We start from the raw sequence: 21418 nt of genomic DNA on the forward strand, positions 1-21418 counted from the left end.
TTTCCATGATTCTTATAGTGAGGATATGAGCATCTCCTGAGTTGGAGTCTGCATGTACGGGACCCAACTGTCCAGGTTCTGCTCATTGCTCTTATAGTTATGGGTAGTCTAGCCAATCATTACTTATGTAGCAATGGGGATGTTACCTGATGCACTGAGAAGTACCTCGCTCCATTTCTCTAATATATTAATGTATAAATATATGTCAATTGCCGTCTCTAACTTATTTCTCCTTTTTTCCGCAGGTCTTCCTGAATAAGTGCAGTTGTACATGTTGATCTGTCTTTCCTGTCGTCTCCACCCCAACCAGTCAAGGCAGATGGCTGCCCTCCCTGAGCCGGGTTCTGCCGGAGGTTTTCTTCCTGTTAAAGGGGAGTTTTTTTCCTTCCCACTGTCGCCTCGTGCAGCTCAGGATGGAGGATTGGATCCAAGTCCTGACTCGATGCAATCAGTTGGTTTCTATTATAGGATATGTATGAATTGGCTCGAAATGATGTGTGTGTTGATTCGTGTATGTAAAGTGTCCTGTGACAACATTGTTGCGAAGTGGTGCTATACAAATAAAGCTGAATTGAATTGAATGGATGGATGGAAGGATGGATGGATGTATGGAAGAATGGATGGATGGATGGAAGGATAAATTATAAATAGATGGATGGATGGATGGATGGATGGAAGAATGGATGGATGGAAGGATAAATGATAAATAGATGGATGGATGATGGATGGATGGATGGATGGAAGAATGGATGGAAGGATAAATGATAAATAGATGGATGTATGGAAGAATGGATGGATGGATGGAAGGATAAATTATAAATAGATGGATGGATGGATGGAAGGATAAATGATAAATAGATGGATGTATGGAAGAATGGATGGATGGATGGAAGGATAAATTATAAATAGATGGATGGATGGATGGATGGAAGGATAAATGATAAATAGATGGATGGAAGGATAAATTATAAATGGATGGATGGATAGGTGGATGGATGGATAGATGAAGAGGTGAATAAAGGATGGATGGATGGAAGGATGGATGGATGGATGGATCCAGGATAATTCTCAGGTCCATACTGAAGCTATGGCTAACACTGCTAGCTGGTGGCTAATCTAATCTCATGTTACCAGACTGGAAGTTAAGATTTATATCTCTGCAGATGGAAACACTGGGCATGCTGGTTTATCAGACTAGAAAGCTGCAAACTGTAAGCGCCTCTTTCTCTTCAGCAACTTGATTTTAAGTGGATTTAATGGAGATTAGTTTTCATCCGACTTCCTGACCCACAGATTGTGTGCTGATGGCAGCCCATGAAATCTGCTTTGCAAATCCCAAATCTGCTTTACAACATCAAGCTTTACAAACGTAAAGTGATATGTTCAGTGTGAAACCGCGCAGTTGCAAACCTTTACTGCCTGTGTTTAAAAGTCCCACAGCACCTCCAGCAGGGAAGCTGGTGGGTTGGTGCATAGACGCTGTGGATCGTCTGTATCTGACCAGATTAGCTGAGTGCCCTGAAAGTCCTGGACAGGGATCATTTTGTAGCACGAAACCAGATCACATCAGCTGCCCAGAGGCAGCAGGAAGAGGAAAACCAGAGGTTTTCCAGTACTAACACTCTTCCAGAGTTTTTCCCTCTACAAGCATCAAACCAGCAGCAGGGAAACACACACATCTACTCGCTGAAGTCTAAGCTGCACAAGCACCGAAGTGGTGACAAGCTCGTCCTCTTTGTTCTGAGACACATCTGTTATCTGCGTAGTGTCCAGGGTCAAATCGCAGCGAGCAGGGATCCCGCCCAGTCCCCTGGGCTCTGGTCTCCATCAGGTCCACAGAGGGACAGAACTATTTCCAGTGTTTATGGTCAGTGGGGCAGAAAGCGGCGTTGCCTTTCACCAGCATGGGGGCTGACATTCCACTGCGTCATTCAGACAGGAAAAGACCGAGATGTCTGGTGGTTCTGACTGTAGGTTCCCACGAGGCCCACTGCTGCCTCATGGTGCCTCTACGAAACTGCAAAACATCCAGAGAATTACAGGAATTTGACCTTTTGGTTTAACTGTCATGTTTTAGAAGAGAAAAGTTCCATTAAGTCCCATTAAACCACCACCTGCTCCAACACACAATAATAATAATAATAATAATAATAATAATAATAATAATAATCAGATGTAATTCAGCCATTTTCACCGTTTAACCCTGAAATCAGCTCTATTCTCCACCAATCCATGAAATGCTACCAACAATGTCAGTGTTTCTCAGTCCTGGTCAGCAGGGACCCTTGGCCCTTTTCCCTTCCCTCCAGTGTAACTCAGCTGATTCAGATTAATTCCACTGCTTCACGTCTGCTAATGAGCCGTAAGAGTCGGATGTGTTAAAGTTACCGCTAACCAGTGCTGTAGTGGTCCCTCACCTTTTGTTTGCTTTTGCTTGGTTCTTTGTTTTGTTTTTTTTTCAACTTGTTTTTTCTTTTTTTTTGTTCTTTTTATTTGGCGGTTTCTGTGTCATCTTCTCAATTTCCCACCATTCTTTAAAAACAAATTTAAAAAAAAAACAGATGAAAAGTAGCCCAGAACAACACTGTTTCATAAACAGTGACATGTAAGACCACTCTGTTCAGTTTACCCCAAAGATTCGTAAGTATTTCTGCTCTTTGTCACATCATTTCTGCTCTTCAGTTTCAGTTATGAATTGATGAAACCAGTACTGGTACATAGACCAGTGAGAGACAGGCTCACAGACATATATACATATATCTTTATTATGTCTATGTTCAGACTGAAGGTAACGCAGCTGCTATCTAAACGCACCAGTGTAGCATAGCTAATCTTAGCTAAGCTGCTGGTTGACATAAGTACACATGTCAGGACGGTTGTCTTTGTAAAAGCAGCATCGCTAGGAGGGGTTAGAAGTGGGTATACCCAATGCTGACTGAAAAAGAAATCTGTATACCCGCGTAGACCCTGGACTACACCACTGCCTTTAACCCTGCAGGAAAAGAGCCAACACTGCTCCACATTAAATGCTGAGTTCTAAAAGAAACTTTCATATAAAAATATTCCTCCATGTTCATAAACACGCCTGAAGTTTAGATCATTTCCACATAAATGTCCATCAGGATGCAGGAGGTTTTGGACCTTCTCTGCCTCTCTGGTCTGAACCACAGGGTGAAGGAAAGTTCTGTTGGTCCAGGCGAAGCAGGAAGTGGACCAAACCGGACCAGTTGAGTGTCTGCGTGAAGACCAAACTGGACCAGTTGGGTGTCTGCGTGAAGACCAAACTGGACCAGTTGGGTGTCTGCATGAAGACCAAACTGGACCAGTTGGGTGTCTGCATGAAGACCAAACTGGACCAGTTGAGTGTCTGCATGAAGACCAAACCGGACCAGTTGGGTGTCTGCGTGAAGACCAAACTGGACCAGTTGGGTGTCTGCGTGAAGACCAAACTGGACCAGTTGGGTGTCTGCATGAAGACCAAACCGGACCAGTTGAGTGTCTGCGTGAAGACCAAACCGGACCAGTTGGGTGTCTGCATGAAGACCAAACCGGACCAGTTGAGTGTCTGCGTGAAGACCAAACCGGACCAGTTGGGTGTCTGCGTGAAGACCAAACCGGACCAGTTGGGTGTCTGCGTGAAGACCAAACCGGACCAGTTGGGTGTCTGCGTGAAGACCAAACCGGACCAGTTGGGTGTCTGCTTGAAGACCAAACCGGACCAGTTGGGTGTCTGCATGAAGACCAAACCGGACCAGTTGGGTGTCTGCGTGAAGACCAAACCGGACCAGTTGGGTGTCTGCTTGAAGACCAAACTGGACCAGTTGGGTGTCTGCGTGAAGACCAAACTGGACCAGTTGGGTGTCTGCATGAAGACCAAACCGGACCAGTTGAGTGTCTGCATGAAGACCAAACTGGACCAGTTGGGTGTCTGCATGAAGACCAAACCGGACCAGTTGAGTGTCTGCGTGAAGACCAAACCGGACCAGTTGAGTGTCTGCGTGAAGACCAAACTGGACCAGTTGAGTGTCTGCATGAAGACCAAACTGGACCAGTTGAGTGTCTGCATGAAGACCAAACTGGACCAGTTGAGTGTCTGCATGAAGACCAAACCGGACCAGTTGGGTGTCTGCATGAAGACCAAACCGGACCAGTTGGGTGTCTGCATGAAGACCAAACCGGACCAGTTGAGTGTCTGCATGAAGACCAAACTGGACCAGTTGGGTGTCTGCATGAAGACCAAACCGGACCAGTTGGGTGTCTGCATGAAGACCAAACCGGACCAGTTGGGTGTCTGCATGAAGACCAAACTGGACCAGTTGGGTGTCTGCATGAAGACCAAACCGGACCAGTTGGGTGTCTGCATGAAGACCAAACCGGACCAGTTGGGTGTCTGCATGAAGACCAAACCGGACCAGTTGGGTGTCTGCATGAAGACCAAACTGGACACAGGACACGCCGTCCATGTTGTCCACAAACAATTCCACATCTTCCTTCAGGTTTCCACTCAGAACATTTTAAATGAAATTTGGTCCCGAGAAGACGGCGTGTTTCTGGATCCTCTTCACATATGATGGAGCTTTAACCTGCATGTGTGGGTTTCAGGATGAACTGTGTGGTTTCAGGAATCTTCCTGAGTCCATGCACTGGTTTCCAGTAGAGATTCATGACTGCTTTTAATGCCGAAGATCACATGCATACAGAGACTCCTTCTGATTCTCTGATTCCCCTGAAGATGGTGGGATCTAAACTCTTTCCAGTTTATTTATTGCAGTTTGTCTCAGACTGGTGGAAGCTCTGTCCATCTTTCCATCTGAGAGACTCTGCCTCTCTGAAATGCTCCTTTTATTCCCAGTTACGTTCCTGACCAGTTAACCTAATGGTCAAGAGCTCCTCCAGTGGTTTTTTCCAGCATTTTCTGGCTCCTGTTCCGACTTTTCACCGACGTGTTTCTGCATCAGATTCATAATCCGCTCATATTTTTCTTCAGATGATAAAACGTCTCAGTTTCATCATCAGACACGTTTATCTTCCTCTGGGAGGGAAAAACAACCTTTAGATTTCATTTCTCTCAGAGTCCCAGCTTCCTGTGGAAGTACCTGCAACGTGATGAAGAGTTCTCCGAGCGAGTGAGCCTGATGGGATGAAACATGTTTACCAGGTGAAGATAAGCTGCAGAGCCGGCCTGTTGTCGGACCGGGATCCAGCTGAGAGGGCGGATCCAGAATGCTGAAGTGTTTGCGGTAGATCAGCGCTGATTTATTCCACATGAGTTGGCAGAGCACCGCCGCGTCTCTCCAGAAGAATATGTCAGAAATGTGACCAGAGATCGCAGAGTGAGCATGTCCAATCCCGCCTCCTCACAGCGGTTTGCTGAGTCATGGAGGAAGACGCGTGCATCAGGAACACATGATCCTCTTTCATGTGAAGCAACACAGACAGAAAGCAGCAACTTTATTTACACTGCAAAGCAACAAATCAAACATCCCAGAGGCCTGCTGTGGGACTGACCGGAGCACACGGCGCTGCAGGTGTTCCTGCTTTAACTGCTCCCACGGCGTGTGTGTGGGTGTGTGTGTGTGTGTGTGTGTGTGTGTGTGTGATACGTCCACACCAGCAAGTCCTGCTGTTTGATTTGCTTCAGTCCTCTCTCGCTGCCCACCCACAGCTTCACATGTGGGAACACTTAGAGAGAAAGTGTTCCCTCTGTTCACCAAACCACCGACTCTTATGTTGTCCGTTTGAGGTGTGATCCCACCAGATAAACCCCCTTCCAGCACACATCCCAGGCTGGAGCCACATGTCAGCGCTGCTCCAGCTCCAGAGCAGCGCTCGTTCCCAGCAGGCGGTCTGAGAAGACCCCCATCCGGCCCGCAGAGTCCGCCGTGTGTTGCAGGCTGGGCTGGACGCTGAGCTGCAGGCAAGCTTTCACCCTTTAGTTTAGAAACTGAATCATCACATTTACGGTTGTAGAGCTCTTGGTTAGAGAAGGGAGGGCTCCATCTGTGACTCTAACCCAGTAAAATGTGAACTGGGTGTAAAATATGAACTGGGTGAACTGGGTGTTATGATTTGCAGGCAGCAGGTTGGGGGGGAAACAGCTTTATTTAAGGCAGAGGTGACAGACTCCAGTCCTCCAGGGCCGGTATCCTGCCGGTTTTAGTTGTCTCTCTGCTCCAACACACCTGACTGGAAGTGATAAATAAGTTGACAAGAAGTTGCTGGATCCATCTGTTTTGAATCAGCTGTGTTGAAGCAGGGAAACAACCAACACCTGCAGGATACCGGCAGGCAGGTGGAGGCAGGTGGAGGCAGATGGAGGCAGATGGAGGCAGGTGGAGGCAGGTGGAGGCAGATGGAGGCAGGTGGAGGCATGTGGAGGCAGGTGGAAGCAGATGGAGGCAGGTGGAGGCAGGTGGAGGCAGATGGAGGCAGGTGGAAGCAGATGGAGGCAGATGGAGGCAGATGGAGGCAGGTGGAGGCAGATGGAGGCAGGTGGAGGCAGGTGGAAGCAGATGGAGGCAGGTGGAAGCAGATGGAGGCAGATGGAGGCAGATGGAGGCAGATGGAGGCAGATGGAGGCAGGTGGAGGCAGATGGAGGCAGGTGGAGGCAGGTGGAAGCAGATGGAGGCAGGTGGAGGCAGGTGGAGGCAGGTGGAAGCAGATGGAGGCAGGTGGAGGCAGGTGGAGGCAGATGGAGGCAGGTGGAAGCAGATGGAGGCAGGTGGAGGCAGATGGAGGCAGATGGAGGCAGGTGGAGGCAGATGGAGGCAGGTGGAGGCAGATGGAGGCAGGTGGAGGCAGATGGAGGCAGATGGAGGCAGGTGGAGGCAGGTGGAGGCAGATGGAGGCAGGTGGAAGCAGATGGAAGCAGGTGGGGGCAGGTGGAGGCAGGTGGAGGCAGATGGAGGCAGGTGGGGGCAGGTGGAGGCAGATGGAGGCAGATGGAGGCAGGTGGAGGCAGGTGGAAGCAGATGGAGGCAGATGGAAGCATATGGAGGCAGATGGAGGCAGATGGAGGCAGATGGAAGCAGGTGGAGGCAGATGGAGGCAGATGGAGGCAGGTGGAGGCAGGTGGAGGCAGATGGAAGCAGGTGGAGGCAGATGGAGGCAGATGGAGGCAGGTGGAGGCAGGTGGAGGCAGGTGGAGGCAGATGGAGGCAGGTGGAGGCAGATGGAGGCAGGTGGAGGCAGGTGGAGGCAGGTGGAGGCAGATGGAGGCAGGTGGAGGCAGGTGGAGGCAGATGGAGGCAGGTGGAGGCAGGTGGAGGCAGGTGGAGGCAGGTGGAAGCAGATGGAGGCAGGTGGAGGCAGGTGGAGGCAGGTGGAAGCAGGTGGAGGCAGGTGGAGGCAGGTGGAGGCAGATGGAGGCAGGTGGAGGCAGGTGGAGGCAGATGGAGGCAGGTGGAGGCAGGTGGAGGCAGGTGGAAGCAGATGGAGGCAGGTGGAGGCAGGTGGAGGCAGGTGGAAGCAGATGGAGGCAGGTGGAGGCAGGTGGAGGCAGGTGGAGGCAGATGGAGGCAGGTGGAGGCAGGTGGAGGCAGATGGAGGCAGGTGGAGGCAGGTGGAGGCAGGTGGAAGCAGATGGAGGCAGATGGAGGCAGGTGGAGGCAGGTGGAGGCAGGTGGAAGCAGATGGAGGCAGGTGGAGGCAGGTGGGGGCAGATGGAGGCAGGTGGAGGCAGGTGGAGGCAGATGGAGGCAGGTGGAGGCAGGTGGAGGCAGGTGGGGGCAGATGGAGGCAGATGGAGGCAGGTGGAGGCAGGTGGAGGCAGGTGGAGGCAGGTGGGGGCAGATGGAGGCAGGTGGAGGCAGGTGGAGGCAGATGGAGGCAGATGGAGGCAGGTGGAGGCAGGTGGAAGCAGATGGAGGCAGGTGGAGGCAGGTGGAGGCAGGTGGGGGCAGATGGAAGCAGGTGGAGGCAGATGGAGGCATATGGAGGCAGGTGGAGGCAGATGGAGGCAGGTGGAGGCAGGTGGAGGCAGGTGGGGGCAGATGGAAGCAGGTGGAGGCAGATGGAGGCAGGTGGAGGCAGGTGGAAGCAGGTGGAGGCAGGTGGAGGCAGGTGGAGGCAGGTGGAGGCAGGTGGGGGCAGATGGAAGCAGGTGGAGGCAGATGGAGGCATATGGAGGCAGGTGGAAGCAGATGGAGGCAGATGGAGGCAGGTGGAAGCAGATGGAGGCAGGTGGAGGCAGGTGGAGGCAGATGGAGGCAGGTGGAAGCAGGTGGAGGCAGATGGAGGCAGGTGGAAGCAGATGGAGGCAGGTGGAGGCAGGTGGAGGCAGGTGGAGGCAGGTGGAGGCAGGTGGAAGCAGGTGGAGGCAGATGGAGGCAGGTGGAAGCAGATGGAGGCAGGTGGAGGCAGGTGGAGGCAGGTGGAGGCAGGTGGAGGCAGGTGGGGGCAGATGGAAGCAGGTGGAGGCAGATGGAGGCATATGGAGGCAGGTGGAGGCAGATGGAGGCAGGTGGAGGCAGGTGGAGGCAGATGGAGGCATATGGAGGCAGGTGGAGGCAGATGGAGGCAGGTGGAGGCAGGTGGAGGCAGGTGGAGGCAGATGGAGGCATATGGAGGCAGGTGGAGGCAGATGGAGGCAGGTGGAGGCAGATGGAGGCAGGTGGAGGCAGGTGGAGGCAGGTGGAGGCAGGTGGGGGCAGATGGAGGCAGGTGGAGGAGCCTCCATGCCCAGGAGGAAACCTGTTGTACAGCTGCAGATGTCTGCAGATAGTGGAGACGCTACATAACATGCTACTAAATGACGTCAGCGCTTCACCTGCGTTCACCTGATCAATCATCCAATCTGAATGATTGTGTTGTCAATCATCCTCTCACGTTGGAGCCAAACGCTGCTGCTTTACGTCTAGAAGTGATGCAACACACCAGAGGTGGAGAATTCTCATTTATTCACAAGTTTATCTTTAGTGTGGTTTCTGTCAGGGTGGTGTTTATTTCTCTCCATCTGCTGCTCCTCCTCCTTCATGGTGATTATTGGTTCCTCTGCGAGGACACTGCAGCTAGGACACAAGGTGGAACCACCCCAGTCCTGTTTTCAGCTTCAGGTTGACGTAAAGTTCAGTGTTTCAGGATCTCGTTGTTTGAACTTGTTATTCTTCAGTTTACGGCGTTGATTTAACTGGTTGTTTTCTAAGTTTACATGTTTTTACATGTGCTGTAGAAATAAAGTTGACTTTGACTGACAAGACCAGAGCAACAATATTTAAGTTTAATGAAGCTCTGATCACATTTTAAGAGAAATTTACAAACAAATCCAGATTACTCCACTTAGTTTTTAATCTGTAGTATTTAGAAGTTGAGCTGACCATGTGTGCTTATGATGTGAAAACAATATCTTTACATGATTTTTATTATTTTTAGTCACTAAAAGAGCGTTTTAAAAGATGCCACAGAGTGTTGGGAGGGAGTCGGGTGAACGCTGAGGTTTATTATTGCAGCTGATGCTGCCACAGAATAATTGGTTGTGTTCGAGTCGTGTTCTGGGAAAGCAGGGCTGCATCTGCACCACCAGGCAGCAGGAAGCCGGTCGGTCAGGCCATTGTTTAGGATCACAACGCCAGCTTGTTCCTGCTTGTCACTGGATTTAACAAGTGTGTGGATCTGCCATCGCGTCAGTCTGTAGCAGCTTGTTGCATTCATGCTAACCTGATCCATGACTGCTTATTATGGAAAGACATGATTTTAATGAAAAGCTTATGGGAATGTGAGGGGAGGAGGTGGCGCCTACCTTCACAAGTACGTCCATCTGCCAGCAGCAAGAACCCTGGGAAACAGGAACAATGAGCTCGGCCCGCCGCTGGACGACACTGCTGACTGCAGGCGCCGTTTCCTGGAAGAGATGAGCATCGTATCACCTCCACACCTCACACTGCGAGAACACAGCAGAAACTCTCATCAGCATCATCATCATCATCATCGACTTGGGTCCTGCTTTGCTTCCTCTGTGTTTACTGACAGAAACCTGATTATCTCCAAAAAATCTATTCTTTCCATTTAACAGGTCGATAATTCTGTCGCAGAAAGACAAGAAGTTTCGCCCAGTCTTTCACCAGCAGGGGCGTTGCTAGACTTAGGGCTCTACAGGGGCCCCGGCCCCCACTACACACGTCAGATAACAGGAGCGTTGCTAGACTTAGGGCTCTACAGGGGCCCCGGCCCCCACTACACACGTCAGATAACAGGGGTGTTGCTAGACTTAGGGCTCTACAGGGGCCCCGGCCCCCACTACACGCGTCAGATAACAGGGGTGTTGCTAGACTTAGGGCTCTACAGGTGCCCCGGCCCCCACCGCTCACATCACATTTAGAAACAGGGGCGTTGCTATACATAGGGCTCTACAGGGGCCCCGGCCCCCACCACTCACACAACAACAGTGTGCTGATGCTGCAAAATAAAAGACAAAAAGAGGCCTTAGGTTCATCCTGTTCTAGAAAAGAGAAGAGAACTTGGGGAGTTTCATCATTTAATCCAGGATCTGAAGCTGGACCACGGCCGCTTCAGGACAGACTTTAGGACTAACCCGTAGGACAGTCTGAGGATCTGCTTCAGCAGTTAGCTGCTTGCTTTAAGAAGCAGAGAAGAAATGATAAAGATGTTCCATGATGATGCAAAGTGTGAATGAAATAGCAGCGAAAGTGACGCCTGCACAGCTCACAACCGGTGATCTATCAGTCCACACGCCTTTTCTGATTGGTCCATTCTGTCGGATGCAAAAATTTTAAAAATCAACCTCGGTTTAAAAAAACTAAACTTATCAAATTGCTGTACGGAGTTTTATTTCTGACGTGAACATTTACATTTACTTTACGCTGATCCCATAAAAAAGATTGCCATGGTAATTTATTCATTCATTCATTTTTCGAACTGCTTGGTCCGATTGAGGGTCGCAGGAGGCTGGAGCCTATCCCACCAATCACTGGGCGAGAGGCTGCTACGCAGTCATGCTTTCATTGGAATAAGCAGCACAAAAGATAAATGGCTGACAGTCTGATTCCAGTTTCAGACAAATGGTTACCATCCAGCACCAGCTGCACCAGTTGGGCCAACATCCAGACAACCATCTTGTTAAGCTGGGATCACATGAGGACACTGGCGACATAAATCCACCCAACTACAAAAAGCTGACTTCCAGATATGCAACATGAAAATCAGCGAGTGGCGCAGAACAGCTGGATGTGTTTTCTGTCATGTTTATTACATGAAGGAATCCCTGTAGGCCGGCTCAGAGAGGAGTCACTCCATCCTCTGCTTCTGCTGGTTTGTCTCCGTGTTGGTGCTGTCTGCATTACCTGTGCAGGGATCCAGGTGGACAGGGCTGCTGGTGGTTCCACTGGCTGTGGTGGTGGTGGTACTGGTTTGTACTGGACCCACAGCAGGACCGTTGACGGCTCTGACCCGGTTGTCCTCCTCTGGGCTTACTGCACGATAATGACGGACAGAAAGGATGATGAAGGCTATCTGACGATCAAACAGGAAGTTACTGAGGTGAAGCAGCATTAATGTGAGCAGTGATGGATGTTTGTCATTAAACTTTTTACAGATCAGCTAATTATCTTCCACTGAGGCGGTGATGACGATGGTAACGTTCCTGCCTCTGCTGGTGGAGGTAAAGTCAGCTCTGTAGACGTCTCATTTCCTGTCAGGGAGGTTTCCTCACAAAAGAGGACCATAAAATAAAACAACTCTAGATGAGATATGAATAAAACGTCACTGCGCAGACTGAGAGAAAATTCTTTTAGCGTTTAGCTTTTTCTTTAGACTGAAAAGTTCCTGTAAGACAAATAAATAGCTGATAAAAACAGAAGAAAACATGCTGAACCTGCTTCCTGGCTCAGAAAAGGGACCGTTACAACATTTACTTTCACCATTATTCTCAGTAATCACAGTAAACAGCAACATCTGCAGAATCCTCATCATCAGGACTTTCCATCTGGGATCATGTCATCGTAAGTCAGAAAGTTCTGGATGCATTTGGATCCAGATTTCAGGAAATCACAGAGATTGACCCAAAAAAAGAAGAAAAAAAACCCAACTGATTCCATTTTGGGACGGATCCAGATCACCATCTGGATGCAGGAATTCTTTCCTAAGAGGAGATGGAGACAATTTTTCCAGTTTTTAAATAAAAAATAAGATGAACAATTACTGGCAACGATGAATTAGGATGTCTTAGTGGAAGTCTGTGTTGTCTGAAGGCTTCTAGTTTAATCAGAAATAATATGTTTTATTTATAGAGCTTTTTCAGGACACTTAAAGACGCTTCAAAGCAGGCAAACAGGAAATATGCCTGACAAACATTCAATTCAATTCTATTCAAATATTATGTAGCACATTTAACACAACCTCTGTTGACAAAGTGCTGAACAAAATTAAAATCAAGTTAAAAGTATTCATACCAAAGATATTAATAAACATCTTTGGTTTAAAAGAAAATACTATCAGGACAACAGGTAAAACACAATAAAACAGTTTTAAACAACAGTAAAACCCAAGTAACATCACAATGTTAGTAATTCTCAGGACACCTCCGTACATAGAATTATTTAAGATGATTAAAATGATTAACCCTTTAGCCATCGGGCCGTTTTTATGTATTTTTTCATATAAAATCTTGTATAATCTGTTAGATTTTTCATATTTCTGTACATATGCGCATCACGGACAGGCGCAATGAATAATAATAATAATAATAATAATAATAATAATAATAATAATTATAATATTTAATCATAAAAATGTTTCTGATAAAATAATAAAATATATTAACTGTATTTGTTTTATTATCCAAAGGTGCTGAAACCTCTTCTGGGACATGAAACCCACATATTTACACAAGACTGTGTCATCATGTTGGCTGCGCCCCAGGGTGGGCCCCACTGGTTCAGGGGTTAAACATGTCTCTGAAAATAAATGTTTGGCGAGTTTTTGTCAGGTAGCGATTGCAGGTGTGTTCGCAGAGTGAGTTCCAGAGAAAAAGCTGGACAGATGGATCGGTGCGGCGTCTGCAGTAATGCGGACTCTGCGCCGGTCTGTCGTGGTGAAGAAGGAGCTGAGCCAGAAGGCGAAGCTCTCCATTTACCAGTCGATCTACGTTCCTACCCTCACCTATGGTCATGAGCTGTGGGTCGTGACCGAAAGAACCAGACCTCGTATACAGGCGGCTGAAATGAGTTTCCTCCGCAGGGTGGCCGGGCTCTCCCTTAGAGATAGGGTGAGGAGCTCGGTCATCCGGGAGGAGATCAGAGTAGAGCCGCTGCTCCTCCGCATCAAGAGGAACCAGTTGAGGTGGCTCGGGCATCTGGTCAGGATGCCTCCTGGGCCTCCCTGGTGAGGTGTTCCAGGCACGTCCCTCTGGTAGGAGACCCCGGGGAAGACCCAGGACACGCTGGAGGGATTATATCTCTTGGCTGACCTGGGAACGCCTCGGGATCCCCCCCGCAGAGTTGGCAAATGTGGCTGGGGAGAGGGAAGTCTGGGTATCCCTGCTTAGGCTGCGACCCAACCCCAGATAAGTTGCAAAAGATGGATGGATGGATGATGAAAGATTGAAACCAGAAATGTCCAAAGTCCTGCAGGTTTTCCACGTATTCCTGTTCCACACACGTGGCTTCCATTAAATGGATCCAAAGACTGATAAATTCTGCACTATGAATGATAAATATAAGTCAGGTGTGTTGGAGCAGGGATACATTCAAACCTGCAGGAGTGTGGCCCTTAAAGACTGGAGCTGGACACCCCTGATTTAAAGCATCCATGCCTCCAGGATCCAGGCTAAAGCTGGAGAGGACTCCAGGTGGAAGGGAAAGATGGAAGGGTTAATTGTGTCGAATGCTGCAGCAGAAAGAGGGAAAGAAGAAGGACAGATGTCCAGATGTCATACGGAGGGCAGTTTGTATATTCTGTATAGGATCCAGACAGAAACTGAAAGGTTGCAGGAGAGGACATGGGTTTGGAGCTGGGAGAAGACAACATGCTGATTAGAGGCAGATTAGAGATGGGATGGAAATGGACCATGTCATCAGGGTCGAGATCGGGTTTCCTGACAGCAGTCTCAGAGGACCTGAACCAGAGACGAGTCAGGAATTACTGATACTGGACAACAGGGGAAATGGTTGCAACGCAGCCTCTGATGTTGACGGATGTCCGGCAGACATGACAGCAGGAATGACATTGGTTGTGTGGTGAGTTTCCAATCATCTGGTCGGTGACAGGAGGAGGTGTCTGAGTGCAGGATGGAAACTTATACGCAGGTCTACACAACATTCTGCAACATTTAGCTGCCAGTTTTGTTGGGATGGATACCATCGCTGCTAAAACCAATCCAAAAAGGACAATCGTCAGTAAAGTCCATGCAGTGGACTCAACACGCTGACTGAGACCAGGTGTTTAGACTGGTTAACCTGCTGAGGCGAGCAGCACTGAGACTCACGGTGAGCAAGGCCCAGAGGTAAAAATATCCTTGTTGTAGTGTCGGAAAACTTAAAGATGTTGACTCTGTTCTGACTGCTGAAGAACTGAGTTATTAGTTCCCACATGAAGGATTCTCTGTTTGATGAAGGAAGACGAGAGGCAGTGAGCGAGTAGAGCAGCGGCTTTGTCTAGGAAACAAGCGTCACTGAATGTTCCAGTCACCTACTGGGAATGGAGGAAGGTGAAAGAACGAGTTGGAGATGACAACAGGACCTTTTCCGCTGTGCATGCTGTGTTCACCGACCAATGGAAGACTGAGGCCGCCGTTCCTTCTTCTGATAACGGCGTCCTTCATCAGCCTGCGGCGCGACCAGGCAATACTTCACCGCTGGGCGCAGACCTAAACTCCACCTCTTCTCAGGGTCTGACTGGAATTAGCAGCCTCTACTGGGACCAGCAGCAGATGGATCCAGTTCCTGCTGATTAGCAGCAGAGTTGAAATGTGTTCAGCAACATCAGCAACTTGGTTTGAGCCGGGACCGGAGCTGCATCTGTGTCACATGACACAGCGGCAGCCCCCTCGCTCTCTGGCAGTGGCCATCGGGATTGTTAGAAACGCTGTTTATTGGTCTCTGTTGACGCTCATGAAGCTGCACCGTCCAGATGAATGAAAAGAGAATCTCCAACATTTCTGTCGGGTGTTAAAGGCTCTTCTGAGATCAGCTCAGAAGCATGAGACTGATGGTGAAGGCAAAGATTAGCATGTATCATGTCATGAAAAACGTTGTTTAATCTGAGATGAGCTGGTACCTGGTGCACAGGAGTGTCCATCGTCCTGCAGGATGTAGCCGCGGTGGCAGCCACAGCGGTACGAACCCCAGATGTTGCTGCATGTGTGCTGGCACAGCTTGCCACGGTCAAGCTCGCACTCGTCCACATCCTGCTGCTCCTCCACGGCGTTGACAGCTTCGCCTGGAGCTCGGATGGAGAGCCCCTCCCTCTGCAGCTCTCTGTCTGAGACTTAAAATAATGAGAGAGACCTGAAATATCCCAGAAGCAACACACTCATGTCAGAAAACCACCTTCCAGGCTCCACCCTCACCTGCAGGCCGTGCACGCTCACGTTGCACGCTCCACCCTCACCTGCAGGCCGTGCACGCTCACGTTGCACGCTCCACCCTCACCTGCAGGCCGTGCACGCTCACATTGCACGCTCCACCCTCACCTGCAGGCCGTGCACGCTCACGTTACACACCCTCACCTGCAGCTAAAATAAATTGAGCTGATTTGGATTAAATCTCCCTAAATTTAATTAATTGCATTGAATGTCTCTGTTTTGTGGGTCTTGAAATGATGTAAATTTGTGTTTTATAAATGAACATAAATTTACTGAGTTTAGATGTACTGAATGTTGTTTAATTGCCGGGATGTACTTCAGCTTCCCGTGAGCCTGAATCTGGGGGGCCAGACCGAGCCTGAAGTTTTTAATGTGTGTTTGTAATCAGCACTGTCCACCAAGAGAACAGATATCTTCTCTTTATTTAGCAAAGCAAACTTCTTTTTCTCAGATAAACAGAAGTTAAACGTCAGGTAAGAAACCTTCTGCATTCTGCTTTAGCTGGACAAAATACACTTTGTCCAGGCACTTACCTGGTTTTAATTCAGTGGCGCAGCGTAATTAGGTCTTTTTTTAATCATTATTAAAAGGCTGTAAGTCATAAGAGTGAAAATATTCCCATGGAAATAATTCGAGGGCATCTCATCTGAATATTCTTCCATAAAACACGCTTGTGTGTAAGAGACTTGGAGTTTGTGCAGCTGCTAAACCTGTGCCAGCTTTCAGCAGCCTAATTAACTCCCACTTCAGAATGACATCAGTGAAATTTCCTGTTTAAAGTCGGAGGAAATGAGCTGCAGTCTGTGGTTGCAGTGCAGCCTGTTAAAGAGGATTTAGCAGAATTTCTCTGATGTTGTGAATGAAATAACAGGCTGAAGCAGCAGGAAGGCTGACCTCACCTCTAGCCTGACTAATAACACCCTTCTGACAGGCTCTGAGTCTGCTCTGGAAGAATTCAGGTCAAACTGAACAAATGTATGAAAATATTAAATAAATGAGTTGTTTTGTGGTTAATCTTATGCTTCTCTATGATGAACTGAATGTTCTGTTTGCATATTTAGTCCGACCACCAGACAAACATTACAATAACTAGATGGTGGCCTGTCCCTGTGGAGTTTGCATGTTCACCCTGGTATGTGTGGCTTCTCTCCGGGTACTCTGACTTCCTCCCACCATACAAAAACATGCATGTTATGTTAATTAGTTAGTCAATATTGACTGGGTGTGAGTGGTTGTTTGTCTCTTTGCGCTGTCCTGCGATGGACTGGTCACCTGTCCAGGTCTACCTGCCTCTTACTTGATGATTGCTGAGATAGGCTCCAGCTTCTCAAACGGAATAAGTGGTTAAGAAAATGGATGGATGATGGATGGATGGATGGATGGATGAAGAGGTGAATGATGGATGGATGGATGGATGGATGAAGAGTTGAAGGATGGATGGATGGATGGATGGATGGATGGATGGATGAAGAGTTGAATGATGGATGGATGGATGGATGGATGAAGAGTTGAATGATGGATGGATGGATGGATGGATGAAGAGTTGAATAATGGATGGATGGATGGATGGATGAAGAGTTGAATAATGGATGGATGGATGGATGGATGAAGAGTTGAATGATGGATGGATGGATGGATGAAGAGTTGAATGATGGATGGATGGATGGATGGATGAAGAGTTGAATGATGGATGGATGGATGGATGAAGAGTTGAATGATGGATGGATGGATGGATGAAGAGTTGAATGATGGATGGATGGATGGATGGATGAAGAGTTGAATGATGGATGGATGGATGGATGGATGAAGAGTTGAATGATGGATGGATGGATGGATGGATGGATGAAGAGTTGAATGATGGATGGATGGATGGATGGATGAAGAGTTGAATGATGGATGGATGGATGAAGAGTTGAATGATGGATGGATGGATGAAGAGTTGAATGATGGATGGATGGATGGATGGATGGATGAAGAGTTGAATGATGGATGGATGGATGGATGGATGGATGGATGAAGAGTTGAATGATGGATGGATGGATGGATGAAGAGTTGAATGATGGATGGATGGATGGATGAAGAGTTGAATGATGGATGGATGGATGGATGAAGAGTTGAATGATGGATGGATGGATGGATGAAGAGTTGAATGATAGATGGATGGATGGATGGATGAAGAGTTGAATGATGGATGGATGGATGGATGGATGAAGAGTTGAATGATGGATGGATGGATGGATGGATGAAGAGTTGAATGATGGATGGATGGATGGATGGATGAAGAGTTGAATGATGGATGGATGGATGGATGGATGAAGAGTTGAATGATGGATGGATGGATGGATGGATGAAGAGTTGAATGATGGATGGATGGATGGATGGATGAAGAGTTGAATGATGGATGGATGGATGGATGGATGAAGAGTTGAATGATGGATGGATGGATGGATGGATGAAGAGTTGAATGATGGATGGATGGATGGATGGATGAAGAGTTGAATGATGGATGGATGCAGCTGCCTCTAATGGGACAGACTACTTGTTACACTGTGGTCCAAGCCGGGGTCCTTGTCAGGGACCACCAGTGTAGTCCCCCCAGCGAGGCGAACCACTCTCTTGGGAAGGACCACCGATGCAGTTGTGACTCAGATCCGTCATTTCCACAACATCCCTTCTGCAGGAATCTCTAACCATCTAAGTTCTGAAATGTTACATCGAAGTTTGTGTTTTCTGATAATTAGGTTAATAAAATTAAATAAATTTTTATTTTCTCTCTCTCTTTTTTTTTTCTCATTTAAAAATAAATATCAGATATTTCAGCTCATGTCCCAACATTATAACTTCCTTCTGAGGAAAATTAAACTATTTTTATTCATTCAAATTTTGAATGAATAAATTTTGAATGTCGTTTTTTCAAATGAGAAAAAACTGGTCAATTGGATGTTTTTGGTTGAATCCAAGCTGTGTGAAAAGCCACTGATGCAGACGTCATCAGTGTGAGGGGTGTGATGGCTCAGAGACCAGGAAACGTTTGCTGGCAACAGTGGAGCGACAACAGCCTGAGCAGCCATCTGTTTCTGCTTCGTCTTCGCTCACATACATCATTTCACATTACTCTAAATGGTAATGTGACTCCAGGCCAATCAGGACAGAGCATCTGTCTTTAGGAACATCAGCCCATTCTCCACCTGCAATATGAGCCTCAGTGTGGGCCAAATATTGATGCCTCCAGCTCAGTCTGTTCCTCATCTCTGCAGAGATCTGTCCAGCTTCTGTGGGACCGAAAGCTTTCAGGAGGAAACAGAAGGAAAATAATCTCAATCATTTTACCAAAGTTTCAGTTCTGTTTGAAAACCTTCTGTTGTTTTTTACTCAAACACCTCCACCTCTTCAACTTCCTCTTTACACCGGCATCCAACCAGCCAATCACATGACAGAAAGTAGACATCTTGACATGGTGAAGACGACTTGGCTACACAGGTAGTTCAGCTGTTGGGAGACCTGGCAGTCCGGTCGCTTCGCTTTGGATCCACAAGCCGAGCAGCTGCAGCACACAGCCAGGGAAGGTGGTGTTAGAGACGCTCACCGATGAGGCGCTCTTCAAACTGAGCATCAGGATGAAGAAGAAAGGAGATTTAAGGTTGCTGGTCTGAGTGTTTACTGGGATTTTCACACACAACCATCTCCAGTGTTTCCAGAGAAGGTCTGAAGAAGAGCAGCAGCTGTCTGGACCAGAACCAGCAGAAGACCACAGCGGGTTCCCTCCTGTCAGTAAGAACAGGAAACTGAGGCTACAATTCACACAGACTCACCAGAACTGGACAATAGAAGATGGAGAAACGTTGCTGGTCTGATGAGTCTCCAGTTCAGCTCCACATTCACATGGTAGGATCAGAATCTGCTGGAAACATCATGACAACATGGATCTATTCCTTTTCCTGTCCCATTTTGTACCAACATGACATGGTTAAACCAGTCCTGCTGCTGACCATGTCCATCCCTTTCTGAGCACAGTGTAGCATCTTCTGATGGAAACTTCCAGCAGGATGATGCACCCTGTCACAAAGCTCACATCATCTCCACCATGACGATGAGTTCACTGTCCTCCAATGGCCTCCACAGTCACCTGATCTACATCCAGCAGAGCAGCTTTGGGATGTGGTGGAACGGGAGATTCTCAGCAACTGTGTGACGCTTCATGTGATATATAGAATATCTCTGAGGAATGTTTCCACTATGTTCAATCAAAGACACTAATAAGTAAGAAGGATGTCCGACTTGTTATCAGAAGGTGGTCTTGATGAAGAGGATGGGAAGTAGATTTATTCAGTTCTGGACACTTGATTGGCTCCCGGACTCGTTTCATGACAGATAACTGATGCTGATGGTTTTCCACTGAATAAATCATCCAGGAAACTGAAAAAGGAATTATTTTTAGAATCTTCTTCAGTGATGATCCAGATCAAATTCCAGCTCCATCCAGGATTTTAAAAGCAGCTCTGAGTTAAGAGATGAAAACTACCTCCGCTCATCCCAGATAAAACCTCCGTTTCTGGCTCATAGCTTCGTGTCTGAACACTTTGCCTGTTAATTCATCCAACATTTTATATCACACCAAGTTATTCGGTGTGGCCCTGCGATGGACTGGAGAGCTATCCAGGGTGTACCCTGCCGTTCGCCCAAAAGACTACTGGGATAGGCTCCAGCTTTCCCGCAACCCTGAATTAGATTAAGCAGTTAGGAAAATGAATAAATGAATGAACCAAGTTATTCAATGACAAACACGCAAACTTCATCTGGGGATGGTGATTTTAGCTTCCAAAAATCTAATACACAGTCATGACCGTAGGACCGCAGACCATCCTTGTTGTAAGTTTACTACCTGGACTACCGTAAAAACTTAATTTTACCACTTTCTTAAAAAAAATTTGGATAAAATTTAAAACCAGAGCAAATGGCACACTTCAACACAGATGCATGTATGATGCAGGGTTCTGTCTTCACCGACAAACTTTTCATGGTCACAGAACTACCTTCTTAGGAGGTAGATTTGCCAATGCCCATAACTGAAACAAACTACTCAACCAGCTGCTAGTCTGTAGCAACAGTTATGGAGAAATATTTAAAACCCCCTATTGGAAAAATGTAGATTCATTAAGTTTGGTGCTTACTGCTTAACTACCTGTTAGTTACCGCTTAGCTACCTGTTTGCTCCTACTTATTTACTTGTTAGCTACCACCTAGTTACCTCTTAGCTACCGCTTAGCTAACTGTTAGCTACCACTTAGCTATCTGTTCGCTACCACTTAGCTACCGCTTAGCTAACTGTTAGCTACCACTTAGCTACTTGTTAGCTACTACTTAGCTACCTGTTTGCTACTACTAAGTTACCTGTTAGCTACCACTTTGCTACCGCTTAGCTAACTGTTAGCTACCACTTAGCTACCACTTAGCTAACTGTTAGCTACCACTTAGCTAACTGTTAGCTACCACTTAGCTAACTGTTAGCTACCACTTAGCTAACTGTTAGCTACCACTTAGCTACCACTTAGCTAACTGTTAGCTACAAATTAGCTAACTGTTAGCTACAAATTAGCTACCTATTTACATCAAGCACCTTCTAGAAACCAAGCATTCAAGACTGCACCAAACTCCATATGCAATAAAAAAAAATCTGGTGTGTCTGGAATAAATTTTAAGGTGTTTATTAAATAAAAATAAAAATAAATTTATTTAAAAATTGAAATAGCAGGAATAGAGTGGATTGCCCTCTCTGGGAGTCAGGTCCTGCCTCAAGTGGAGGAGTTTATATATCTCGGGGTCTTGTTCACGAGTGAGGGAAGGCTGGAGCGTGAGATCGACAGATGGATCGGTGCGGCGTC

At 47.5% G+C, this 21418-nt stretch overlaps 1 protein-coding gene across 3 annotated transcripts in view; it reads right to left on the reverse strand.

Moving 5' to 3' along the window:
• The window catches only part of fbln2 (fibulin 2), a 122583-nt gene that overhangs the window by 24815 nt on the left and 76350 nt on the right, over nucleotides 1-21418 (reverse strand). For all 3 annotated transcript variants that reach the window (XM_079242902.1, XM_079242900.1, XM_079242901.1), the window contains exons 6-8: nucleotides 15230-15439; nucleotides 11299-11427; nucleotides 9738-9839 (exon numbers count right to left, since the gene is read on the reverse strand). In XM_079242902.1, the coding sequence (XP_079099028.1) occupies nucleotides 9738-9839; nucleotides 11299-11427; nucleotides 15230-15439 (441 nt within the window). The remainder of the gene's footprint in view (nucleotides 1-9737; nucleotides 9840-11298; nucleotides 11428-15229; nucleotides 15440-21418) is intronic.

This window comes from Telmatherina bonti, assembly GCF_933228915.1.
Source record: "Telmatherina bonti genome assembly, chromosome: 6".
NCBI classification, from domain to species: Eukaryota; Metazoa; Chordata; class Actinopteri; order Atheriniformes; family Telmatherinidae; genus Telmatherina; species Telmatherina bonti.